The sequence below is a fragment of the Pleurodeles waltl genome, chromosome 8 (assembly GCF_031143425.1).
Source record: "Pleurodeles waltl isolate 20211129_DDA chromosome 8, aPleWal1.hap1.20221129, whole genome shotgun sequence".
In the NCBI taxonomy this organism is placed as follows: Eukaryota; Metazoa; Chordata; class Amphibia; order Caudata; family Salamandridae; genus Pleurodeles; species Pleurodeles waltl.
The window spans coordinates 1310759727-1310785294 of NC_090447.1; the positions used below are offsets into that span (position 1 = coordinate 1310759727).

The following is a 25568-nucleotide window of genomic DNA, read 5'->3' on the forward strand; positions in this document are numbered from 1 at the left end:
GCAGCTACTGCTGCTGCCAACCCCTCAGATAGGTTTCTGTCCCCCTGGGGCCTGGGCAGCCTGGTCCCAGGAAGGCAGAACAAAAACTCTGAGAGAGGGTGTTACACCCTCTCCCTTTGGAAATAGGTGTGAAGGACTGGGGAGGAGTAGCCTCCCCCAGCCTCTGGAAATGCTTTGATGGGCACATATGGTGCCCTCTCTGCATAAGCCAGTCTACACCGGTTCAGGGATCCCCCAGCCCTGCTCTGGCGCGAAACTGGACAAAGGAAAAGGGAGTGACCACTCTCCTGACCAGCACCTCCCAGGGGAGGTGCCCAGAGCTCCTCCAGTGTGTCGCAGACCTCTGCCATCTTGGATGCAGAGGTGTGAGGGCACAATGGACAGCTCTGAGTGGCCAGTGCCAGCAGTTGACGTCAGAGACCCCTCCTGATAGGTGCTTACCTTTCTCAGTAGCCAATCCTCCTCTGTGGGCTATTTAGGGTCTCTCCTGTGGGCTATTCCTCAGATAACGAATGCAAGAGCTCACCAGAGTTCCTCTGCACTTCCCTCTTTGACTTCTGCCAAGGATCGACTGCTGACTGCTCCAGGACGCCTGCATAACCTCAACAAAGTAGCAAGAAGACTACCAGCAACATTGTAGCTCCTTATCCTGCCGGCTTTCTCGACTGTTTCCTGGTGGTGCATGCTCTGAGGGCTGTCTGCCTTCAACCTGCACTGGAAGCCAAGAAGAAATCTCCTGTGGGTCGACTGAATCTTCCCCCTGCTATCACAGGCACCAAAAACATCTGCATCACCGGTCCTCTGGGTCCCCTCTAATCCTGACGAGCGTGGTCCCTGGAACACAGGAGCTGGGTCCAAGTGTCTCCCACAGTCCAGTGGCCCTTCTGTCCAAATTTGGTGGAGGTAAGTCCTCACTCCCCACGCCAGACAGAAATCCTGTGTACCGCGTGAACTGCAGCTGCTCAGGCTTCTGTGCACTTTTCCAAGACTTCCTCCATGCACAGCCTAGCCCAGGTCCCCAGCACTCCGTCCTGCATTGCCCAACTCGCTCCGTTGGACTCCGACGTCGTGGGACCCTCCTTTGTGACTCTGAGTCGACTGCTGTCCTCAGATCTTCTAAGTGCCTGTTCAGGTACTTCTGCGGGTGCTGCCTGCTTCTGCGGGTGCTCTCTGAGTTGCTGAGCATCCCCTCTGTCTCCTCCTCCAAGGGGCGACCTCCTGGTCCTTCCTGGGCCCCAGCAGCACCCAAAGTCCTTTTGCACCTTCATCCAGGGTTTAGTGGGCTCCTGCCCCCCCCCCCGGACACTTGCATGACTCTTGGACTTGGCCACCTTCCTTGACAGGTCCTCAGGTCCAGGAATCCGTCTCCAGTGTTGTGGAGTCAGTTGTTGTTGCAGAATCCCGTATCTCGACTTTACTGTCTTTCTGGGGTAGTAGGGTAACTTTACTCCTACTTTTCAGGGTCTTGGGGTGGGGTATCTTGGACACCCTTAGTGTTTTCTTACACTCACAGCGACCCTCTACACACTACACTAGACTTGAGGTCCATTTGTGGTTCGCATTCCACTTTCAGGTTATATGGCTTGTGTTGCCCCTAGGCCTATTGCATCCTAGTGTATTCTACAAATGTAGCACTACTTTCCTAACTGTTTACTTACCTGATTTTGGTTTGTCTGTATATTTTGTGTGTTTCACTTACCTCCTAAGGGAGTATATCCTCTGAGATATTTTTGGCACATTGCCACTAAAATAAAGTACCTTTATTTTTTAGTAACTCTGAGTATTGTGTTTCTTATGATATAGTACCTATATGATATAAGTGGTATAGTAGGAGCTTTGCATGTCTCCTAGTTCAGCCTAAGCGGTGCTGCTATAGCTACCTCTATCAGCCTAAGCTGCTAGAATACTACTAATCTACTAATAAGGGATCACTGGACCTTGCACAAGGTTTAGGTACCATCAGGTACCCACTATAAGCCAGGCCAGCCTCCTACAGCTGTGGAGTTTGTAATGAAACTCCCAGACCATATACTCAGTATGGCTACTCTGCACTTTCAATGTCTGAGAATTGACTTAGACATTTTAGGGGCATAGTGTATGCCTCACCAGTGGTATAGAGCACCCTGCCTTAGGGCTGTAACACCTGATAGAGGGGTGACTTACCTATACCACAGGAAGAGGTTGGTGGGCATAGCACTCTGAGAGGAGTGCCATGTTGACTTTGTCTTTTTTCCCCACTAGCACACACAAGTTGCAAGGCAGTGTGCATGGACTGAGTGAGGGGTCCCTCAGGGTGGCATAATACATGCTGAACCCCTTAGAGACCTTCCCTGGCCACATGGCCCTTGGTACCATGGGTACCTTTACAAGGGACTCAACTGTGTGCCAGGGTTGTGCCAATTGTGGAAATAAAGGTACAGTTTTTGGTAAAGAACACTGGTGCTGGGGCATGGTTAGCAGGATCCCAGGACACTTTCAATCAAAGTTGGCATGAACACTAGGCAACAAGTTGGGAGGGGAGGGGGGTTAACCATGCCAACAGTGGCACTTTCCTACAATGGCATTCTATGAAAATAATTTAAAAAAAATGAACACTTACTACAGTTGATGCGTAAAGCTGTTTTCCATCAAGGTAGTCCATCATTACATACAGTGCTTCCATGCTCCACGCCGGACGATAAGGAATTCTTGTAGTCTCTCCATCATCAAGAGGAGGCTTAAATCCTTTCAGTTTGACTTTTAAAGCTCGGGTAGGATATTGCATGAGACTGACAGGAATTTGAAAGATTCTAAACATAAACAAATTGTTCAGTACTACATTAAAAACTGCACGAGGCATTGCAATTGCTCATCAAGTTAAAAGCTGCCACAGAAAATAGTTAAACATTTATAAGAAAACTTACCTTCTGTATCCATATTTTTGGTGGATTACTACATCTTCCCACATATTCTTCACTAAATATCCCCATTGCCAGACAGGATCTACGAAACTTTATTCAGTTAGTGATTTATTAGCATAACAAGGTAGCCCCACACAGCTTTCTTTGAGACTTTGCTCTTCCCAGAACTGACAACACTGGCATAAATACATGACACTGACTTTCACATTGGTGTTCCTTATATTTCTCTGAACCAAAACGAGGCATATGATAAAGAAACAAAAGAGCTTAACAGTATACAATAAAAATACAAAAGCAACAAGTTGAATACCAGCAAATGGAACCTTGCTATCAAGAGCATTACCTCTGAAGGAGCGGGTAGAGAGGAATCTGTGGGAAGATATAGCATCCACCAGTATAATTTTTTAACAACATGAATGTACGTTTTATTCTGACAAATATTTCTTCCTTCAGGATTCTCAATTTATGAACAAGTCCCAAAGCAATACTTACAAGCCCATGCAACATAGCAGACTTACCAATGAAATCATGCAAATGCCCTACTGAAATATCTGTCACTCCATATCGGAGATGACAACCTAACAAGTAGTTACTTACCTTCGGTAATGCTCTGTCCGGTATATCCAACCTCAAAGTCCTAATCTTCGAATATATCCTCAGGTGCTAGACTGGATTCTTAAGATTTTTCAGCATAGCCCTGGTCAGCGTGTCATCATGTGGCTCAGTGTGTACACTTCCCAACCTGGGAACTAGCGACTGGTGCTGCCCAAGCATGCAAATGTCAGTTTCCTTCTGGATATCATACAAGTCCCCCCAAACCAGTAAAAAAAAAAAAAATTTTAAGAGAGTATGCAGATCTCTAATTTGGGACCTTCTTAGATGGAAAAGAGTCCATGCGACAGAACAGTGAAGCAGAAGGGTGATGAAGAATCAGCAGTTAGAGTTCCACCAGAAAGAGAATTACTGAAGGTGAGTAACTTGTTCTTATGATGAATACCTCTGACCACAGGTACCAAAGCAGTTCCTCCCCCAAAGTGGAATGACAACCAAAATGTCCTGGGCGTTCGAAAGGCAAAAATGCCCTTACCATCAAACCTGACTGTCAAGGTAGTAGTGCTTTGTGAAACTGTGCCCGCATTTCAGCCTGGCAAATGCCCAGGACAGGCACTCTGTGTGCTCAAACAATTATAGCATCTTTGGCCCTTGTGGAATGGACCCTCCATCCATCTAGAGGCTCTTTTTTGGCCATGGTGTGGCAGGGTTTAATGTGCAAGACTATCCATCTGGGCAAAATCCTTTTTAGCACTGCTTTCCTTTTTCCCCAGGGAAATCCCCACAAAGCGTTGATCATTCACTCAATTCTCTTTGGTATTATGGCTGTAAAAACTGAGCACTCTATTACGGTCCAAACTATGGAGTCCCTCCTTTCCCTTCAAGGGGTGAGATGGGGAAAAAGAACACTGTAAGAGTGATGGTCTGTCTGACGTGAAAAGAAGTCCCAACTTGGCAGGTAGCCTGCCCTAGTTCTCAGCACCAGTTTCTCATAAAATACAGTGGTGAAGGGAAGCTGGGCTGACAGATCTTGAAACTCACTCACACAACGGGCTGAGGATATTATAATGACAACTGTTCAATAGCTTAAAAGGAGTGCACCTAAGGAAAGCAAGAACCAAATGTAAGTCCCACTGTGCCATTAAAAAAGTTTCAGGAGTTAACATTGTACTAAAACTTTCAGGAAACCCCCAAAAACTGATTTGAACAAGGATGGTTGGTCTGCTCAACGCAAAAAGGCCAAAAGGGCAACAAAGACCCGTTAACAGTGTCCACTGCATGTCTTTACTGGGACAAAAATAGAACAAAAAATAAAACATTCAACAATTTAGCTTGGATCAGTGTTATGAGTACCACACCATGCCACAAACTTGTCCCAGAGTCTGTTGCAAACAGATTTTGTAGTAGGATGCATGGGGGCCAGGATGACATCCACCACAGATGAAATGCAGTCAAATGCCACAGCTCAATCTATAAGCATGGCAGTATAGATGGCACAGGCCCAGTTGCAAGACTCTGCCCAGCTCCTGCAGCAGCAGATCTCTCCAAAGCAGCAGCCTAATATGAGGACAGATGCTCAAGCTAGATGTTGGACTTCACACTGTCCTTGCCCAATACTGAGCCACTAGGATGTCCTCCTTGCTCTTCAAAAATCAGGGTAGGAGAGGTAGCACCAGGAAAGCATAGAGAAGTATGTGTCTGCGCACCTGGGTGGCACCTATATAGCTGACTACAACGTCACTTCTGGCCAGATGCCACTGAGAAGTGGTACTACTCAAGCAAAAATATTCCGGATCCATTCTGACTTCTTGGAAATTCAAAGGTGACAAATTTGCAGCTAGATATGGCCTCTACTAGATAATGCATTACCAAAGGTATGTAACTTGTTTGTTACTTACCTTCAGTAACGCATTATCTAGTGGAGACAATATCTAGCTGCAGATTCCTTACCTTTGAATTCTACCTAGGCATCAGACTGGATCTGTAAGATTTTTCGTGAGCATTACCCCTGCTTGCTAGAAGGTGCCGTCAATCAACTTCGTGGCCGTCATCCACGCCGGCAATGATGTTGCAGTTCCTACCTAGGAACCACCAAGGTGAACCAACATCAATTTCTTTATCCTGACCTTCCACACCACAAGTGCAGGGCTATGGACACCACTTGCATCAAAACTCTAGAAAAAATGTGCCTCCTAAATATCCTTCTTGGTGACTGCAATGTGCACAACAGTTGACACATCGTGTTCTCTGAGGTGTTGAAAAGATCGAGCCAAGTCTCCTCCCATTGCTCAAAGACATCTTGTGCCATCTCTGGGTGAAGCTGCTCTTAGGCTACAGCCAAGTCCTTGGGCCTCTCAGTGACTCCTCATCCCCAGTCTGCCTTTTGTCACTTTCTTGGCTGCAGGAGGGGCGTGCCACTGTACCAGCCCTATCTCAGCCACCATCCTGCACAAGCTTCCCAAGCTTTGCGTGGATGCGGTGCATTCCGACCCCCTGGGTCAGGTATCCTGAGGCCATCCACCACCAATAGTATCAGAAGTAGGCAGTGCTTGCTATTCTCGTTACTTTCTGATTTCCAAAAGGAACAAGAGTCTTCGACCTATTCTAGACCTCAGAACCGTCGGCTCAGGTCTTGTCTGCCATAGACCAAGGGGACTAGTTGGTAGTGTTGGACTTACAGGATGCATATTTCCACATCACCATCCTGCCTGCCCACAGGCATTACCTGCAGTTCATCTAGGCCACAAGGAACTGCAGTTCACAGTGCTCCCCTTTGCCCTTACCAGCACCCCTCTGGTGTTCACAAAGATGATGGCAGTGGTTGCAGCTCATCTGCAGAAATTCGGGGTATCAGTCTTTCCCTAACTTGACGACTGCCTGTTGAAGGCGGGCTACTTCCAGGGTGTTGTCTCTCACCTTCAGACTACGACAGACCTCCTGCATTAGCTGGGCTTCACTATAAATGTGGCGAAGTCACATTTTAGGAAAGTAGCTTTCTAGCTTGGTTACCCCCAACTTTTGGCCTATTTGTCAATGTGTATGTCAGTGGCTATTGGGGTCCTGCTAATCAGAATCCCAACCAGTAGCTATGCTGTCTCCCTTAAATTATGGTTGTTGCATACTGGTAACCCAGTAGTTCGCCCACAATTGGCATACTGGTGCCCCAGGAACTCTACAAACTGCAACAAAGAAGCAAAGACGACTTCTGCAACATTGTATCTTCAGCTCCTGCCAGCAACTGTAACTGTTTCCCGGTCAGGCATCCTCTAAGGACAGCCCGTCTTCAGCTGCACCAGAAGAGCGAAGAAATCTCCTTTGGGGTGAAGGGGTCACTCCCCTGCTTCAGAAGGCACCTACTGCAACAACGACAGGCCGCGTGGATCCCATGTCCTGACGAGCTGCGTGGATTTAGCATCACAGGTGGTGGACTGACGTGGTCTCAACAGTCCTGATGTCCCACTGTCCAACTTTGGTGGAGGTAAGAGCTTGTCTCCCCACGCAAAACAGTACCCCGTGCACAGCGTGTTTTGCAGTTGCCAAAGCTTGTTGGCATCCTTCCACGAAGTTGTTCATGCACCGTGCAGCTCCGGCCCCCAGCACTCTGTCTTGCAACGCACATCTTCCCGAGTGGTTGTCCAACGGCGTGAGAGCCTTTGTTGTAGTGCTGCGTGAGCCTCCTTTTGCACCTTCTTTGTCCCCGTTCTGTGGGGCTCCTGTGTGTGCTGCCTGGTCCTCTGAGGATTCTCTGAGTTGCTGAGAGCTCCCTCCGACTCTCCCTCCTGGGTAGAGTCCACCAGGTCCCCTCTTGGTCCCAGGCAGCACCATTTACCACTAACGGCGAGCTTTGCGTGTGCCAAGGCTTGTTGACGGACTCCAGGAACGCAAATCAGACTGCAATCCTCCATCCAGTGTGGAACGTCATCTGCACCAACCAGTAACCCGCATCTGTCTTCTTGGGTGCAGTACTGACTGTTGTTCATCACCAGTGGTTCTTCTTTTGCACCTTCATCCGGGTTAGCAGGGGCTCCTGTTCTCCCTGGACTCTTCTGTGCTTCTTAGACTTGGTACCCTTCTTCCACAGGTCTTCAGGTCCAGGAATCCACTGTTGGTGTCTTGCAGTCTCCTCTGGTTCTTGCATAATCTTCATATTTGTGTTTCTTTGTGTTCTGGGGAAGTTACTGTGCTTTAGTCCTGCTTTCCTGGGCACTGGGGTGGGTTCAAGTACTTACATTTACATTTGGGGTTTTCTAGTACTCCCAACACCCCTCTACACACTACACTTGACTAGGTGGGAAACCGACATTCGCATTCCACTTTCTTAGATTATGGTGTTTCCCCAGGCCTATTTCTAACTATTGTCATTTTCACTAATTGCACTGTTTTCAGTTTTTATGCCCATTTCTGCATACTAGTGTACATAGTTTGTGTATTACTTACCTTCTAAGGGAGTATAGTCTCTAAGGTATTTTGGGCATTTGTGTCACCAAAATAAAGTACCTTTATTTTTGTAACACTGAGTGTTTTCTTTCATGTGTGTGAAGTGTGTGACTACAGTGTTATTGCATGAGCTTTGCATGTCTCCTAGCTAAGCCTTGGCTGGTCAGCTACAGCTACTTCTAGAAAGCCTGGCTTCTAGACACTGTCTACATTTCACTAATAAGGGATAACTGTAACTTGTACAAGGTGCAAGTACCATAGGTACCCACTACAAACCCAGCCAGCCTCCTACACACACCTGACTCATTTTCACATGCTCCCTTTCATTGGAGCTGTTATGGACGCAGATCAGTTTTGGGCTAATCCTCCACAGCCAGTACGGGATATTCAGGCTATGAATCTGATGTTTCAGCCTTTAGCATGGTTTTTGGTGAGAATGACTCTGAGGCTGCTGGGCCACATGACCTCCTGTATCCTGCTGGTGAATCATACCAGATGGCATATGCGGGCTTCTGCAGTGGGACCTGAAGTTCAGTGGGTGCAGCATCAGGGGAATCTCTGCGACATGGTCCAGATCTCAGAGGGAACTGAGCACGTTCTGCAGTGGTGGCTAACAAACCACGATTCGGACAGAGGCAGATCCCTCTCCCTTCCTGAACCACATCTGAGAGTAGTGAAAGATGCATCACTCCCGGGATGAGGTGGCCACCTGGGAGAGGCGGAGATCAGAGGCGTCTGGTCTCAGGCAGAATCCAGATTCCAAATCAGCCGGCGGGAACTCTGGGCGATCAAACTTGCATTGAAAACATTTCTTCCTTCTCTCAAAGGAAAGGTAGTGCAGCTTATTTAGTGGCCATAACATCTACCAGGAGGGTGAGTGAGCTGCAGGCTTGGTCATCCAAGCCTCTCTGTCTGACTGTGTTTCCAGACAAAGTGGTGCTGCGCACCAGGGACTCTTTCTTTCCAAAAGTGGTGACCCCATTCCATTTGGGACAGCGTCACCCTGCCCACCTTTTACACTCCCACATATCCTTCTAAAGAACAGGAGAGACTCCATTGTCTGGACCCAAAAAGAAAGTTGCTGTTCTACCTTGACCGCATAAAACAGTTCTGGGTGGACAACCAACTCTTTGTGGGAGCAACGAAAGGTCAAGCAGTATAGAAGCAAACCATTCAGCGCGGTTTCATTCTCTCTATCAAGATCTGCTATGCCCTGGCTAAAAAGCAGCCTTTCCTGAGGGCTCATAAGACAATTCTACCAGAGGAAAAGCTGCAGCCATGGCACTGGTTTGTGAAGTCCCGGACCTCTGCTATGCAACAACGTGGACGTCCATGCACACATTTGCCTAACACCACTGCCTGAGCAGTCCGGTCCATAGGGATGGACATTTCGCCCATTCATTACCGCTGAACCTTTTAGTCTAATTCATTTGTCCACAGCCCACTCTGAGATGGTATTGCTTGGGCAGCTATTCAAAGGTAAGGAATATGCAGCTAGAAGTCTCTATCAGATGAACAAGTTACTTAGGTTTGGTAACACATTATCTGGTAGATTGTATCTGGCTGCAGATTCCTTATACCCACCCATGCCTCCCCGCTTTGACAAATTTCTAGGGTTAAGGTTGATCCCTTTCAGGAACCTAGTTTGGACACACGTTCATCAGCTCAATTCATGCCTCTGTGCTTCTGGAATGGAAAGTCGTGAAAAGTAACCGACATCCGTGCATCTGGGTGGCGCCTATATAGGAGACTGAAGCGTCATTTCTACTAATGTGAAAATCTTCCAGATCCATTCTGACTCCTGGGAAATTCAAAGGTAAGAAATCTGCAGCTAGATATAGTCTGTACCACATAAGGTGTTATCAAAAGTAAGTAACCTGGTCATCTGACAGACTTCTAGCTGCAGATTCTTTACCTTCGAAGCAATATCACCCCTGGAGGTGGGTCTGTGAATTAAGTTCAGACTAGACAGTCCTTCAGGACCGAACTGGCAAAGTGCCCCACCCTACAGACCTAAATGCCCAGGTAGTAGTGTTTAGGAAACATGAGCAGAAATACCCATGTTGCTGCCTGACAGATATCAAGGACTTGAACTCCATAAGCAAATGCAGTTGTCACAGCTTTAGCTCGGGTAGAATGAGCGTGCAAACCCTTGGGGGTGCTTTTTGGCCAGTGCAGAGCAGATCTTAATACAGAGCACAATCCACAAAGAGTTGGTCATCCACCCTGAACTCTTTTGTATGATCAAGATGGAACACCAATGCTCTTTTTGGGTCCAGGCAGTAGAGTCCAATGCTACCATCTAGGGCAGACAAGATCTAAGCCAACGTGAGCATCCCAACCTTCTACTTCTTGAGGAAGACATTGAGGGCTTATAGGTCCAGGATAGGGCAAAGACCCTTGTCCTTCTAGGGGACCAGAAAACAGCAGTAATAGCAACCACACCTTACTTCTGGTACTAGAACCCTATTTATGGCTTCCTTGGCCAAGAGAACCCCAACTTCCTCCAGAGAAGGGACAAATGGTCATCCGATCTTAATATGGTGGCCTGGATGGAGGGGTAGTCTCGTAAGAGAGGGAGAAGCCCAGTTGGACTGTCTGCAAAACCTACCTGTCCGATATAATGGCCAAACAGTGAACAAAAGAATCTCAGAAAGTGCAGAGAGGGGGGGGGGGGGGGGGTCAAGAGATTTGTTGGAACACCATGCCACATATTTGTGCCAACGACAGGTGTATACATTTTGGTGGAGGGACGCCCAGCTGCCAAGATAACGTCACAGACTTCGGGATGAAGGTCAAAAGCCATACCGCGGCTGCTCAATTTCCACGCATGAAGGCGGAGATTGGACAGGTTCGGGTGGAGAACCGTCCCCTGCTGCTGCGACAGAAGATCCTCACGAAAAGGCAGTCTGAGTGGAGGATCGGTGGCCATGCTCAATAGCTCTGGATACCATACTCTCCGTGCCCGGAGCCACCAAGATAACTTGGGCCTGGTTGGTTCAGATCTTCTTGAGAACTCTAGGCAGAAGTGGTATAGGCGGAACGGCATAAAGGAGGCCTGAGTTCCACTCGAGATGAAAAGCATCATGGCGGTAGTGTGGTCTGTTAACACCTGCACTACCTTCCCTTTGAGAGAGGGCAGAAATGCTTTCAACGCAAGCCTAATCGCCAGGAGCTCCACAAGATTGATATGGAGCCCAGACTCCGCCAGAGACCAGAGGCCTTTGATCTCTGCCTCTTCCATATGGCCACCCCATCCTAGAAGTGACGCATCTGTCACTATGGATAGATCTGGCTGGGGAAGGAAAAAAGATCTGCCGTTGACCCAATGCAGGTCTTTCGCAGTCCCCTCTGAGATCTGGACCATGTCCGAGAGATTTCCTTGGTGCTGCGCCCACTGGAACTTCAAGTCCCCCTGCACAGCCCGCATATGCCACCTGGCATGTGTCACTAGCAGGATGCAGGAGGCCATGTCAGTCTAATCGAAACCCAAGATAGAGCCTGAAAGATCGGAATCATAGCCTGAATATCCTGGACTCGCTTCTCGGGAGGGTAGGCCCGAAACTGCACTCTGTCCAGAACAGCTCGGATGGAAGCGTCTGAGAGGGAGTCAGGTGTGACTTCAGCACATTTATAGTGAACCCCAGAGTGTGCAGGAGGTTCGCCGTAGTCTCAAGGTGGGAGATGACTTTCTGGGGTGAGTCCGTCTTCAACAGCAAGTCGTCGAGGTAGGGGAAGACTGAAACCCCTAACCTGCACAGGTGAGCTGCAACCACTGCCATCCCTTTCGTGAACCTGAGGGGCACTGGTAAGGCCGAAGGGGAGCACAGTAAAGTGACAGTGTTCGTGGCCTACCACGAATCGTAGGCAAAGTCTGTGGGTAGGTAGGATGGGAATATGAAAATAAGCATCCTGCAAGTCCAACACTACCATCCAGTCTCCTGGTTCCAAGGCAGACAGGACCTGAGCTACGGTGAGCATTTGGAATTCTTCTTGAGGAACAGATTGAGGTCCCAAAGATCTAGGATAGGACGTAAGCCCTTATCTTTTTTGAGCACCAGAAAGTAGCGGGAATACCAACCACGACCTACTTCTAGCGCAGTGACTCTCTCTATGCCTCCCTTGGCCAAGATAGCAACAACTTCTTGGCGGAGAAGTGCCAAATGATCCTCAGGAATATGGCTAACTGATGGAGGCATGGCTGGTGGGGCAGATTCAAAAGGCAGGGAGTAGCACCATCGAACTATTTGCAAAACCCACCTGTCCGTAGTGAAGGATTCTCAGTGGGGCAGGTGATGGCCAATCCTGCCTCCAACTGGACCGAAGTAAGGGGACGGACTAGGAGGGCTTGAAGGCTGCAGCAGGGGCAGGGGTGGACAGGGCAGACCTCTGGTTCCTTGTCCCACGCAAGATCCTGCGTTCCTGGCCATGCAGCGGCTGAACAGCATCGGTGGCAAGGTGGCTGGAAAAGGGACTTAACAGGAAGCCCCTACCGGTTCCACCAAAGGAGCGAAAGGCGGACTGTTGGGGGGCAAGGGGCAGTGGAAAGGTCAAGGGACCGAGCCATAGCCCAGGAGTCCTTGAACCTGTCCAAAGCAGAGTCCGCCTTGTCTCCAAAGAGATGGGAGCCATCTAAGGGCATATCTATAAGAGTCTGTTGGACAGCCCCGAATAAACAGATGTATGCAACCAGGTGTGGTGCCTCAAGTCCACCGTCGTCGCAACTAATTTGCCTAGAGAGTCGGTCGTCTCCAGCCCACATGTGACCATAAACTTTGCCGCATCTCTCCAATTGGTGACAGCTTGGGAGATGATAGCACGGGCCTCCTTTGGTATCTGCGGCAGAACTTGCGCGACTGTATCCCACAGAGAGTGGTTATAGTGGCCCTAAAGGCATGAGACAGGATGAAAAGAAAATAACTTCTTACCAAATTGTTCCAGCCTTTTTGATTCCCTATCCTGGGATGTGGAAGGGAATGCATCCGAGGATGTGAATGCCTGGATCACTGCTTTCAGGCATGGGGTGTTGGGACAGGAATTTAGGGTCATTCAGAGTAGGCCTATGGCAGCATGCAATAGTTCTGTTCCCCGGAGCCCCTGTGTTGGCTTTGGACCAAGTACCCAAAAGGACATCAGTGAGGGCTTCATTGAATGGCAGAAGCCGAAGAGGCTCAGATGTGGAAGCCCATGGCTAAAGCACCTTCGTCAGGAGATTAGACCTGACCTGAACAGTGGGCAGTTCAAGGCAGAGGACCTCAGCCGCCCTACTGACCACCATGGACTAAGTCGCTCCCTCTGACATAGCCACAGTAGGAGGAGACAGCATGACAGTGTCTGGAGAGGTACCCCGACCACTGGCCTCCCCAACTCCTGTGCCCAGTCCAAGATAGGGTCATCCTGGTATTTAAAAGGGTCCAGGGACCCTTCCAATCCTTCCCCGAATTCGCACCCACAAGAAAAAGGATCAGAATTCAACCTAGGGTGAATAGGCCCCATCAAATATTGAGGTGGTGTCGTCCGACGCCAGTAGGACTCCGAGTCGTCAGGGATGAGTACCGGGTCGACGTCGATGGTGGGCAACACTGATGTCGGCAGTGTTAACAATCGAACCGGTGCCAGGGAAAGTTTTGATGGTACGACAGGCACCAATGCGGATCTGAAGATAATCTCGGTGGCCGGAGCCGCCGGCGCAGAACCCGAAGGCCCTCTGACCAAACCCCTTGGGCCTGAAGGCGCAGTATCTGGATCGGCCTGTTCTAAAATGAGGCGCATGGCCTCGTAAAACCCCCTTTAATTGCGCAGGGGTCGACCCGGCTCCTGGAAAATCATGAAAGCGCGGAGCAGGCACAGAAGCAGGCTCCAAAGATGGAGGCCTTGAGGTTTGACGCTCGTTCCGCGTCGCATCGGCCAAGCGACGGGGTGAAGTCTAAGGGTGACGAGATTTCTTCGACTTCTTCGTCTTCTTACTTTGACCCGAAGACATGGAAGAAGAAGAATGGTGGTGGCTCTGCGACTGATCTCAAAACCTGCCCCTCGAGCGAGACCGGGACCTACGTGGAGTGGAGCGCCGGGCCACCATAATCTTGAGGGACCGCACCCTCAAGGCCTTCAGATGCATGGCCCGGCACTCGGAGCACAACTTCGGCTTGTGGTCACGCTCCAGGCACCACAAACAGACCTGATGCGGATTCGTCACCGACATCATGTGGTGCCAGTCCTCGCACAGTTTGAAACCGGTCTTCGTGGACATTTCTTGACACACCAAAAAACTCACCAAAATAGTCAAAATTGGTTAAAAAACGACATGGGTAGCTCTCCCAGGATCAGCGCGTGGTGCGGAAAGAAAAGAACTGACGTCACTGTCCTGAGGCAGCATCTATGTACTACTCCTGACGTCATCCCGGAGACTACGATGATAACGACACCCGCGGAGTTGACAGACTCCACCTACTTGCTCAAATAAAAAAATCACTGAATCCAGTCTGTCGCCTGGAGGAAATTCTATGGTAAAGAATCTAAGGTAAGGAATCTGCAACTAGAAGTCTCTATCAGATACTGCTTGTAATATTTGTAAGTCACCACTACAGTAGGCCTTACCGCCCTAAGCCAGGGTAATTTATATTACATGTATGGGCACAACTCAAATTAAATTAAAAAAAATGTATTACATTTTTAAAAAATGAAATACTTTATTTAGACAATCAAATCCATCAAAGCCAACATCGAAAAACAGAAATGTTAAAATAGATGAAAATGCATGATATAGTAAAAGCAGAAAGACATCATGAATGATGCAGACCATTACTAAACGTTTTAAACCATTTATGCGGAGATTACTAATTAGTGCAAATTTAAGGTCAGAAATTAGGTTTATAGTGCTAGAGTCAAAAGTGCCATGGACTAAAAGACTATAGAGTGCAGAGTTGTTGGTGTGAAGATGCTATGAAAACACACTGTAGGAAATGATAGTGTGCACAGAGTCCAAGGGTTCCCCTTAGGGGTAAGATAGTGGCAAAATGAGATCATTCTAATGCTCTATTTTGTGGTAGTGTGGTGGAGCAGCAGGCTTATCAGAGGGTAGTGTTAAGCATTTGTTGTACACACACAGACAATAAATGAGGAACACTATAGGAGGCTGGCCTGGCTTATAGTGGGTACCGGATGGTCCTTACACCTTGTGCCAGGTCCAGTTATCCCTTATTAGTAGATTAGTAGTGTTCTAGCAGCTAAGGCTGATAAAGGTAGCTACAGCAGAGCAGCTTAGGCTGAACTAGGAGACACGCAAAGCTCCTACTATACCACTTACATCATATAGCACTATATCATAAGAATCACAATACTCAGAGGTAGTAAAAATAAAGGTACTTTATTTTAGTGACAATGTGCCAAAAATATCTCAAAGGATATACCCCCTTAGGAGGTAAGTAAAATACACAAAATATACACACAAAACAAAATCAGCTAAGTAAACAGTTAGAAAAGTAGTGCAAACACTGTAGAACACAATAGGACGCAATAGGCCTAGGGGCAACACAAACCATATACTAAGAAAGTGGAATGCGAATCACTTAGGGACCCCAGCCCAAGTGGAGTATGTAGAGGGTCACTGGGAGTGTAAGAAAACACCAAGGGTGTCCAAGATACCCCACCCCAAGACCCTGAAAAGTTAAAGTAAGGTTACCCTATTTCTCCAGAAACACACAACATTTGTGATAGGAGATTCTGCAGAGACCACAACTGACTGCAAAGCACTGAAGACGGATTCCTGGACATGAGGACCTGCAAAGGAAGGGGACCAAGTCCAAGAGTCACGAAAGTGTCCGGGAGGGGGGGGGAGGGGGGCAGGAGCCCACTAAACTCCGGATGAAGGTGCAAAATGGCTGCCTCTGGGTGGAAGAAGCTGAAGATTCTGCAACAACGGAAGATGCCAGGAACTTCTCCTTTGCACAGAAGATGTCCCACGGTGTGCTAGAGGACTCAGAGTTGTTTCCAAGCAGAAAGACCACAAACACGCCTTGCTAGCTGCGAAGGTCGCTGTTGAAGAAAATGGGTGCTGCCCAGGCCCAGGAAGGACCAGGAGGTCGCCTCTTGGAGGAGGAGACAGAGGGGGCGCTCAGCAACACAGAGATCCCACGCAGAAGCAGGCAGCACCCACAGAAGTACTTGAACACTGGTTCAAGAAAACTGAGCACGGCGGTCGTCTCAACACTACAAAATAGAGTCCCACGAAGCCGGTGGTCACCTCAGCGAGTTGAGCAATGCAGGACGGAGAGCTGGGACCTGGGCTGTCCTGTGCGCGAAGGATTTCTTACAAAAGTGCACAGAAGCCCTAGCAGCTGCAGTTCATGCAGTACACATTATTACTGTCTGGCGTGGGGAGGCAAGGACTTACCTCGTCCAAATTTGGACAGAAGGACCACTGGACTGTCAGGGTCACTTGGATCCAGCTCCTCTGTTCCTGGGACCACGCTCATCACGATGAGAAGGGACCCAGATCACCGGTGAAGCAGAACTTTGGTGCCTGCGTTAGCAGGGGGAAGATTCCGTCGACCCACAGGAGATTTCTTCGTGGCTTCCAGGGCAGGGTGAAGGCAGCCAGCCCCCAGAGCATGCACCAACAGGAAACAGTCGACAAAGCCGGCAGGATTAGGCGATACAATGTCGCTGGTAGTCTTCTCGATACTTTGTTGCAGTTTTGCAAGCGTCCTGGAGCAGTCAGCCGTCGAACCTTGGCAGAATTCGAAGAGGGAGATGCAGAGGAACTCTGCTGAGCTCTTGTGTAAGGAAATGCCTCCTTGGCATGGTTATCCCCTAACTTTTTGCCTTTGCTGATGCTAAGTTATGATTTGAAAGTGTGCTGGGACCCTGCTAACCAGGCCCCAGCACCAGTGTTCTTTCCCTAAACTGTACATTTGTCTCCACAATTGGCACAACCATGACACTCAAGTCCCTTGTAACTAGTACCCCTGGTACCAATGGCCCTGATGCCAGGGAAGGTCTCTAAGGGTTGCAGCATGTCTTATGCCACCCTAGGGACCCCTCACTCAGTACATGCACACTGCCTCACAGCTTGTGTGTGCTGGTGGGGAGAAAATGACTAAGTCGACATGGCACTCCCCTCAGAGTGCCATGCCCACCTCACACTGCCTGTGGCATAGGTAAGTAACCCCTTTAGCAGGCCTTATAGCCATAAGGCAGGGTGCACTATACCACAGGTGAGGGCATATGTGCATGAGCACTATGCCCCTACAGTGTCTAAGCAAAACCTTAGACATTGTAAGTGCAGGGTAGCCATAAGAGTATATGGTCTGGGAGTTTTTCATACACGAACTCCACAGTTCCATAATGGCTACACTGAAAACTGGGAAGTTTGGTATCAAACTTCTCAGCACAATAAATGCACACTGATGCCAGTGTGCAATTTATTGTAAAATACACCCAGAGGGCATCTTAGAGATGCCCCCTGAAAACATACCTGACTTCTAGTGTAGGCTGTCAAACACCAGACATTTTGCTGGCCACATGGGGAGAGTGCCTTTGTCACTCTGTGGCTAAGAACAAAAGCCTGTACTGGGTGGAGGTGCTTCACACCTCCCCCTGCAGGAACTGTAACACCTGGTGGTGAGCCTCAAAGGCTCACCCCTTTTGTTACAGCGCCCCAGGGCATCCCAGGTAGTGGAGATGCCAGCCCCTCAGGCCACTGCCCCCAATTTTGGTGGCAAGGCTGGAGGAGATAATGAGAAAAACAAGGAGGAGTCACCCACCAGTCAGGACAGCCCCTAAGGTGTCCTGAGCTGAGGTGACCCCTGCCTTGAGAAATCCTCCATCTTGAGTTTGGAGGATTCCCCCAATAGGATTAGGGATGCCCCCCACCCCACAGGGAGGAGGCAAAGAGGGTGAAGCCACCCTCAAGGACAGTAGCCATTGGCTACTGTCCTCCCAGACCTAAACACAACCCTAAATTCAGTATTTAGGGGCTCCCCAGATCCCAGGAAAACAGATTCCTGCAACCTGAAGAAACAAGAAGGACTGCTGACCTACAAGCCTGCAGAGAAGGAGGAAATCGACAACTGCTTTGCCCCAGCCCTACTGGCCTGTCTCCAACTTCGAAAACCTGCTCCAGCGATGCATCCGACAGGGACCAGCGACCTCTGAAGCCTCAGAGGACTGCCATGGACTAAAGGACCAAGAAACTCCAGTGAACAGTGGCCCTGTTCAAAACCAGCTACTTCTTTGCAACAAAGAAGCAACTTCCAAAGACTTCACGTTTCCTGCCGGAAGCGTGAGACTTCACACTCTGCATCCGATGCCCCCGGCTCGACCTGCAGAAAACCAACACCTCAGGGAGGACTCCCCGGTGACTGCGAGCCCGTGAGTAAACCAAGACGACCCCTCTGAGCCCCCACAGCAACGCCTGCAGAGAGAATCCAGAGGTTCCCCCTGACCGCGACTTCCTGTAACAAGGGATCCAATGCCTGGAACCAACACTGCCCCCGCAGCCTCCAGGACCTGAAGGAACCGAACTTCAGTGCAAGAGCGACCCCCAGGCGACCCTCTGCCTAGCCCAGGTGGTGGCTGTCCCGAGAAGCCCCCCCCTGTGCTTGCCTGCAACACTGGAGTGACCCCCGGGTCCCTCCATTGTTTTCAATCTAAAACCCGACGCCTGCTTTGCTCACTACACTCGGCTGCCCCTGTGCCGCTGAGGGTGTCCTTTGTGTGCCTTCTTGTGTCCCCCCCCGGTGCTCTACAAAAACCCCCTGGTCTGCCCTCCGAGGACGCAGGTACTTACCTGCTGGCCGACTGGAACCAGAGCACCCTTGTTCTCCATAGGCGCCTATGTGTTTTGGGCACCTCCTTGACCTCTGCACCTGATCGGCCGTGAGCTACTGGTGTGGTAACTTTGGGGTTGCCTTGAACACCCAACGGTGGGCTGCCTATGCCCCAGGACTGAGACTTGTAAGTGTTTTACTTACCTCCAAAACTAACCTTTACTTAACTCCCCCAGGAACTGTTGATTTTTTGCACTGTGTCCACTTTGAAAATAGCTTATTGCCATTTTTACAAAGACTGTATGTGATATTGCTTTCATTCAAAGTTCCTAAAGTAGCGAAGTGAAGTACCTTACATTTAAAGCATTAACTGTAAATCTTGAACCTGTGGTTCTTAAAATAAACTAAGAAAATATATTTGGCCTATTGGCCTGGAGTAAGTCTTTGAGTGTGTGTTCCTCATTTATTGCCTGTGTGTGTACAACAAATGCTTAACACTACCCACTGATAAGCCTACTGTTCGACCACACTACCCCAAAATAGAGCATTAAAATTATCTAATTTTGCCACTATTCTAACTCTAAGGAGAACCCTTGGACTCTGTGCACGCTATCTCTCACTTTGAGTTAGTATATACAGAGCCAACTTCCTACAGTGACACAGTACCAAAAATATCTTAGAGACAATACTCCTTCTGGAGGTAAGTATTATATACAATATATACACTAGACACCAAAATTAGCAAGTAAATAGTCATAGAACAATGCAAGCAATAGGAAATGATATAGATTGCAATGGGAGAAAATAGGTCTAGGGGCAACACAAACCATATACTAAGAAAGTGGAATGCGAATCAGAAATCCCCCCCTAGACAAGTGTAGTGTGTACAGAATAGCTGGGAGAGTAAGAATACAGTAAAGGTAGGTAAATTACCCCACCCCGGAGCCCAGAAAAGCAGGAGTAAAGTACTGCAAGTTTCCTTAGGACACACTACACCTCGTGTTTGGGATTTTGTAGCAGCCAACCAAGTCTGCAAAGAACAACTACTGGATTCCTGGACCCGAGACCTGCAAAGGAAGGGGACCAAGTCCGGAAGTCGAAAGAAGTTCCAGGAAGGGTAGGAGCCCCTGCCAACCCAGAAGAGGGTGCAAAAGAAGAGTCTACAGTTAGTCGAAGACTGCAGAAATGCACCCTAGGAAGATGCCAGCGGGTTCCTGCATGATGCAAAGGATGTCCCACGATGTGAAGATTGTTGCAAACGTGATTTCATGTTGGAAGTCGCCAACAAGCCTTGGATATGACAAAAGTGCGTTTTGGAGTCAAAATGACGCTGGATGGACCCAGGAGGGACCTGGGGGCCTCAACTCTGTGTGAGGAGGAAGAGGGCCCTCTCAGCACTTTAGAAAGCCCTCAGGATGCCAGCCAGCACCCCCGAGGTCCCAGGACACGGGGACAAAGGAGGTGCAAAACACGGTTGATGCAGCACAACAAAGGAATGTCCCACGCCGCCAGGGACCAACTCAGTGAGTTGAGCGTCGCAGGATGGAGTGCTGGGGACCTGGGCCAGGCTGTGCACAAAGGAATTTAGCAAATAGTGCAGAGGCCTCAGGAGGTGAAGACGACGCAGTACACAGGGGTACCCCGTCACTGTCTGCGAAGGCAAGGTCTTACCTCCTCCAAATTGCATCAGCAGGACCTCAGGACAGTCTATGTCGATGATGTCCACCCTCTGTGTCCTTAGGAGCACGCTTGTCGCTGTGAGAGGAGTCCAAGGGTACCGGTCGTTGTCTTGGAAAGTGCTTGCTGGAGCAGGGGAGTGACTCCGTCACCCCACGGGAGATTTCTTTGGCACTTCTGATGCAGGATGAAGACAGGGAGTCCTCAGAGCGTGCACACTGTGGAAACTGTTGCAGTTGCTGACCTGGAGCTGAGGTTGCTTAAGAAAAGTATCTCTTGTGGATACTTTGTTGCAGTTTCAGCATTTCTTGGAGCAGGCTGAAGTTGTTGCAGAGGATTCCTGAAGGAAACTTGCAAGCAGAATCTGAATAGAACCCACAGAAGAGATCCTAAATAACCCTAAGAGGAGGGATTGGCTACCTTATCAGGTATGGACCTATCAGGAGGGGTCTCTGATGTCACCTACTGGCACTGGCCACTCAGAGGCCTCCAGAGTGCCCCCACACCTTCCAAAGCAAGACGGCTGAAGTCTGGGACACACTGGAGGAGCTCTGGGCACCACCCCTAGGGTGGTGATGGACAAGGGAGTGGTCACTCCCCTTTCCTTTGTCCAGTTTCGCACCAGAGCAGGGGACAAGGGGTCCCTGAACCGTTGTAGAATGGCTTATGCAAGGAGGGCACCATCTGTGCACTTCAAAGCATTTCCAGAGACTGGGGGAGGCTACCCCTCCCCAGCCTGTAACACCTATTTCCAAAGGGAGAGGGTGTATCACCCTCTCTCAGAGGAAATCCTTTGTTCTGCCTTCTTGGGACTGGGCTGCCCAGACCCCAGGAGGGCAGAAGCTTGTCTGTGGGTTGGCAGCAGCGGTAGCTGCAGTGAAAACCCCTGAGAGCTAGCTTGGCAGCACCCAGGGATACATGGGATTGGCACCCCAATACTAGATTTGGCATGGAGGGACACTTCCATGATCTTAGACATGTTACATGGCCATATTCGGAGTTACCATTGTGAAGCTACATATAGGTATTGACCTATATGTAGTGCTCGCATGTAATGGTGTCCCCGCACTCACTAAGTCTGGGGAAATTGCCCTGAACTATGTGGGGGCACCTTGGGTAGTGCCAGGGTGCCCTCACACTTAGTAACTTCGGACCTAAGCTTCACCAAGTGAGGGTTAGACATATAGGTGACTTATAAGTTACTTAAGTGAAGTGTAAAATGGCTGTGAAATAACGTGGACGTTATTTCACTCAGGCTGCAGTGGCAGTCCTGTGTAAGAAATGTCTGAGCTCCCTATGGGTGGCAAAAGAAATGCTGCAGCCCATAGGGATCTCCTGGAACCCCAATACCCTGGGTACCTAGGTACCATATACTAGGGAATTATAAGGGTGTGCCAATCAGAATTGGTGAAAATGGTCACTAGCTTGCAGTGACAATTTTAAAGACAGAGAGAGCATAAGCACTGAGGTTCTGGTTAGCAGAGCCTCGGTGACACAGTTAGGCACCACACAGGGAACACATTTAAACCACAAACTATGAGCACTGGGGTCCTGGCTAGCAGGATCCCAGTGAGAAAGGCGAAAACAAACTGACACAAGTAAAAATGGGGGTAACATGCCAGGCAAGATGGTCCTTTCCTACAACCAGGAACCTGCGGGGATACTAAAGTCCTGAAACAATTGTAACCAATCAGACAACTTTATTTTAATGAAAGAACACTGGAACTCAGGTATGATTAGAAGGCCGCAGTGCACCGTCAGATTCGAAAATAAATATCTAATAGTTCTAAAAGGAGGCAACAATTGTGGGGGGCATCTGCAAGAAGCCCAGTATCCTACAATTTCACCGCTGACATCAGGTTTTCTTTTGTAGTGCACAGGCGGGACTATTTCTTTACCTGCTCCTCCGGATTTCCTCTCTCCTTTAGATTCCCTCCACCCAGCATCTTCTTGTTCCCCACTTCCTTGATCATTTTAACTGCTCCTACACTATTTGCAAGTGGCTATCCTAATTTTTTTGTGACCAGTCAAACACAGTTTCCCACATGGGCCAATTCACATGCATAAATAGCCACCGCAGATGTGCATGCATCCATGGAGACCATTTTATGTTAACAGAATTTATCAAAATGAAATAAAAAAAAGACATTCAATTATGGCTGCTAGGTGTGCATATACCTTTGCAAGCACCCACCTTTAACAAATTTTGTACCATTTGAATAAATCCTGTCCTAAGATTGCTACAGTGGACGCATTCATGGTTGGTAGCTAGGATAAAATAAATGGCCCGGGAAAAGCAAACAGAATTCATAGCCAAGGCCTACTATCTTGCCTACTAAGTTGGATGGTTTGTTCTGTTGATTAAATAATTATTTGCTCCGAGGTTGCTACACAACTGTAATCCTACTTCTAGGTTAATGGCATGGCCAGGCCTTGATTTTCAACATCTGGTCAACTTAGAGCATATAACACAGGGTGGTGGCAGGACAGGTGGGGAATGGAGGGAACCATGAACTCCGTCTGCTCCTTACTCTCTTCCAGGCCCACCATCACACCCATACCCCTCCAGGTCACACTCTGACTCAATCGGTGACAGCGGATGAGGACAGTTCTTGTGGGGTGGGAGTATTCTCTGATCACTCTCACCCATCAAATGCTTGGGTTTCTCAAAGCGAGGCCAGGCTTGAACCAATGGGCTTAATGGAGTTTTCTCTTCTGGTGGCTCTGGCACAGTGATGCTCTCGTGTGTTGCTTCCTTAGAGTGGTCTAATGTGCCACTATCAAGTGCCAACAGGTGCTTCAACCATGCCTTTACATGCACCAATCAGTTGATTATTGGTGCACACCTTCCCCATTTGATCTGCACCCCCTGCAATCAGGTGTCATTTAATCAATGTGCCAAAGTGACCAGAAGACTGCTCGTTTCACCCCGGGTCAGCCCTCCCATGTTGTAGACAATCCAATTTGGCAAGAGGGGCAGCCTGGTCACCTGATTCTCGGCAGATATAAGGGAAGATCTGGGGTCTCTCAAAGAGGCTGGCACCTGTCTTCCAACTTGGCAGACGTTTCAGTCTAGTGGTCAAAAAAAGGCTGGGCAATATATACAGCATACACAATTGTTCAACTATTATGCTGAATATGTGGACTGTTTTTGCCATAAAAATCAAGTAATAACATTTAAATATGAAATCATACTTATATTATGTCTCTAAATGTACAGCTCATGTAAAAAGTCAATAACATCAGTTTACCTGTCAGTTGTCAAAGTTGCAGATGAGCCATAGTCCACATGCTGAACAATGATTTTAACAGGGTCGTAAAGCACAATCGAGATTAATTTTGCTCTATATAACTGCTCATCAGTGTATTGTGCAAGACAAGGCATTTCTATATCAGGAGAAAAAAAATAAGAAACTAGCTATAAAATTTTAATGTTTCTGTAACAAATGGGGCAAGTGAGGTGACTAATTAAAAGGAAGATAACTGAGTTATTTATGACTTAAACATTGGCAATGTTAAAGAGATTTGTATAACTTATTTTGAAACTGGCTGAATGGGCACATTCTTTTATAACTGTGTGTACAAATGTACCCATATGTTTTAGGTTTTAACACAAAGTGTGAATAGTGAATGACCAAAAAACACATACAACAGATACGGACTGACCAATATCAAATACTGTAGCTGTAGATTCCTCACCTCTTGAATGAACTCCAGGCTGGATCCAGAAAAGTTGAAATATTTTTCCCACACCAACAGGTGTTGCCTCAGCTGACTTGACACTCCTGCTTTTCTACACGCTTAGGGGTGGAGGCAAGACTGACAAGATTCGCAGTGATGCAGTACTAAAATTTTCAAGGACATTACTGAGAAGGAGGATGTAGTAAGCTGGCTATCTATGCAGTTTATGAAATGTAGAGGTACTCTATGCAGGTAGTACAGACAACCCTTATTGGTTTACAGGAGTATAAGTGACAATCCCCGAATCTCTATTTTGTGGTAGTGTGGTCATAACACTGTTCCAACCAATGGAAATCTGTCGAAAAAGGAGCCAAAATGGCCTGAGGAACCACTTCTCCAGATCCGCATTCAGTGTGAAAAAGAGGAAACTGACGTCAGCGCAACGCAAGATGGATTATATGGACTCTGTTGACGTCCTATTGGGTGGACCACATTGATGCAGAGTCACACGACGCCCTCTCCCGATGCGCAGAGGTACTGCTGTAAAGCTTTTCCAGATCCAGTCTGGCTCCTGGGGAGAAGTCTATGGTAAGAAATCTGCGGCTAGTTGTCTCTTTCAGATACAATGTCCAGCAAACACAGGGTTAACAATGACTTACAAAGCCAATCTCAGAGAATTTAGTTAAGTACTGGGCACTGATCAGAACCACAATAACAGTTCACAGCATGCAGCAATGGGACGGCTGGGTGCAGAGGTGCAGTAAGGTGTCAGGTATCCAATGGTTTCCTATGAGAGTTTGACCATGTGACAAACGGGTTGCAGGTTCTATATATGAGGGGTGTTTTCACAAGGAATAAACTGGCGCTCAAAGACCCAATATACCACATATTGTAGCAGTAATATCAAAAAAGTGGTGCTCTTGTTGGGGAAAATCACCCTCCTACCCACAAAAACCTGACCAGTCAATGACTGGCAGAAGCCAATCAACATTCAAGGCATTCGCTAGAGTATATAGTAAATTCCATCCTAACCTATCATTTCAACTTTTGAGTGTGTGTAAACAAAAAGAGGTACCAACATCCCCATAAACACCTCATAAGTAAGTCCAATAATATTAAATATTGAAGTAAACACTTTGGGCCAGATGTAACAAAGGGTTTTTCCCATTCTGTGTCAATGGGAAAATGTGTTCGTACATATGGCCCTTTAGTCCTTGTATGTAATGCAGCCAGTAATCCAAATTTAAACCAGTAAACCAAAGGTTCAATCCTCTTGTGTTTGCCAGATGATGATTTTAATTAAGAGACAGTCCAATAAAACAAGATTTCGGTCCTCTTGTGTTCATCAGATGATGCTTTCAATTCTGACACATCTTTTAAATTCTGACACAGCCAACACGTGTTTCCTCTTGGGAGGTAACCCATCGACTTCATCAGGGCTGAGAAGGTTGCAGGCTCTGGCTGGGAAGCCAGTCAGGGACAATAAAAAGGTAGGCAGTATAATTGGGTGTTCAGGGACGTAGGTGCACCTTTCGACCTTTTCTGCTGCGGC

The 25568-nt window shown here is 48.2% G+C and overlaps 1 protein-coding gene across 1 annotated transcript in view; it reads right to left on the bottom strand.

The window, feature by feature from the left end:
• RNF17 (ring finger protein 17) overlaps positions 1–25568 on the bottom strand; it is a 1983649-nt gene that overhangs the window by 70449 nt on the left and 1887632 nt on the right. The window contains exons 37-38 of the mRNA XM_069202301.1: positions 23587–23722; positions 2600–2789 (exon numbers count right to left, since the gene is read on the bottom strand). Coding sequence (XP_069058402.1) covers positions 2600–2789; positions 23587–23722 — 326 coding nt within the window. The remainder of the gene's footprint in view (positions 1–2599; positions 2790–23586; positions 23723–25568) is intronic.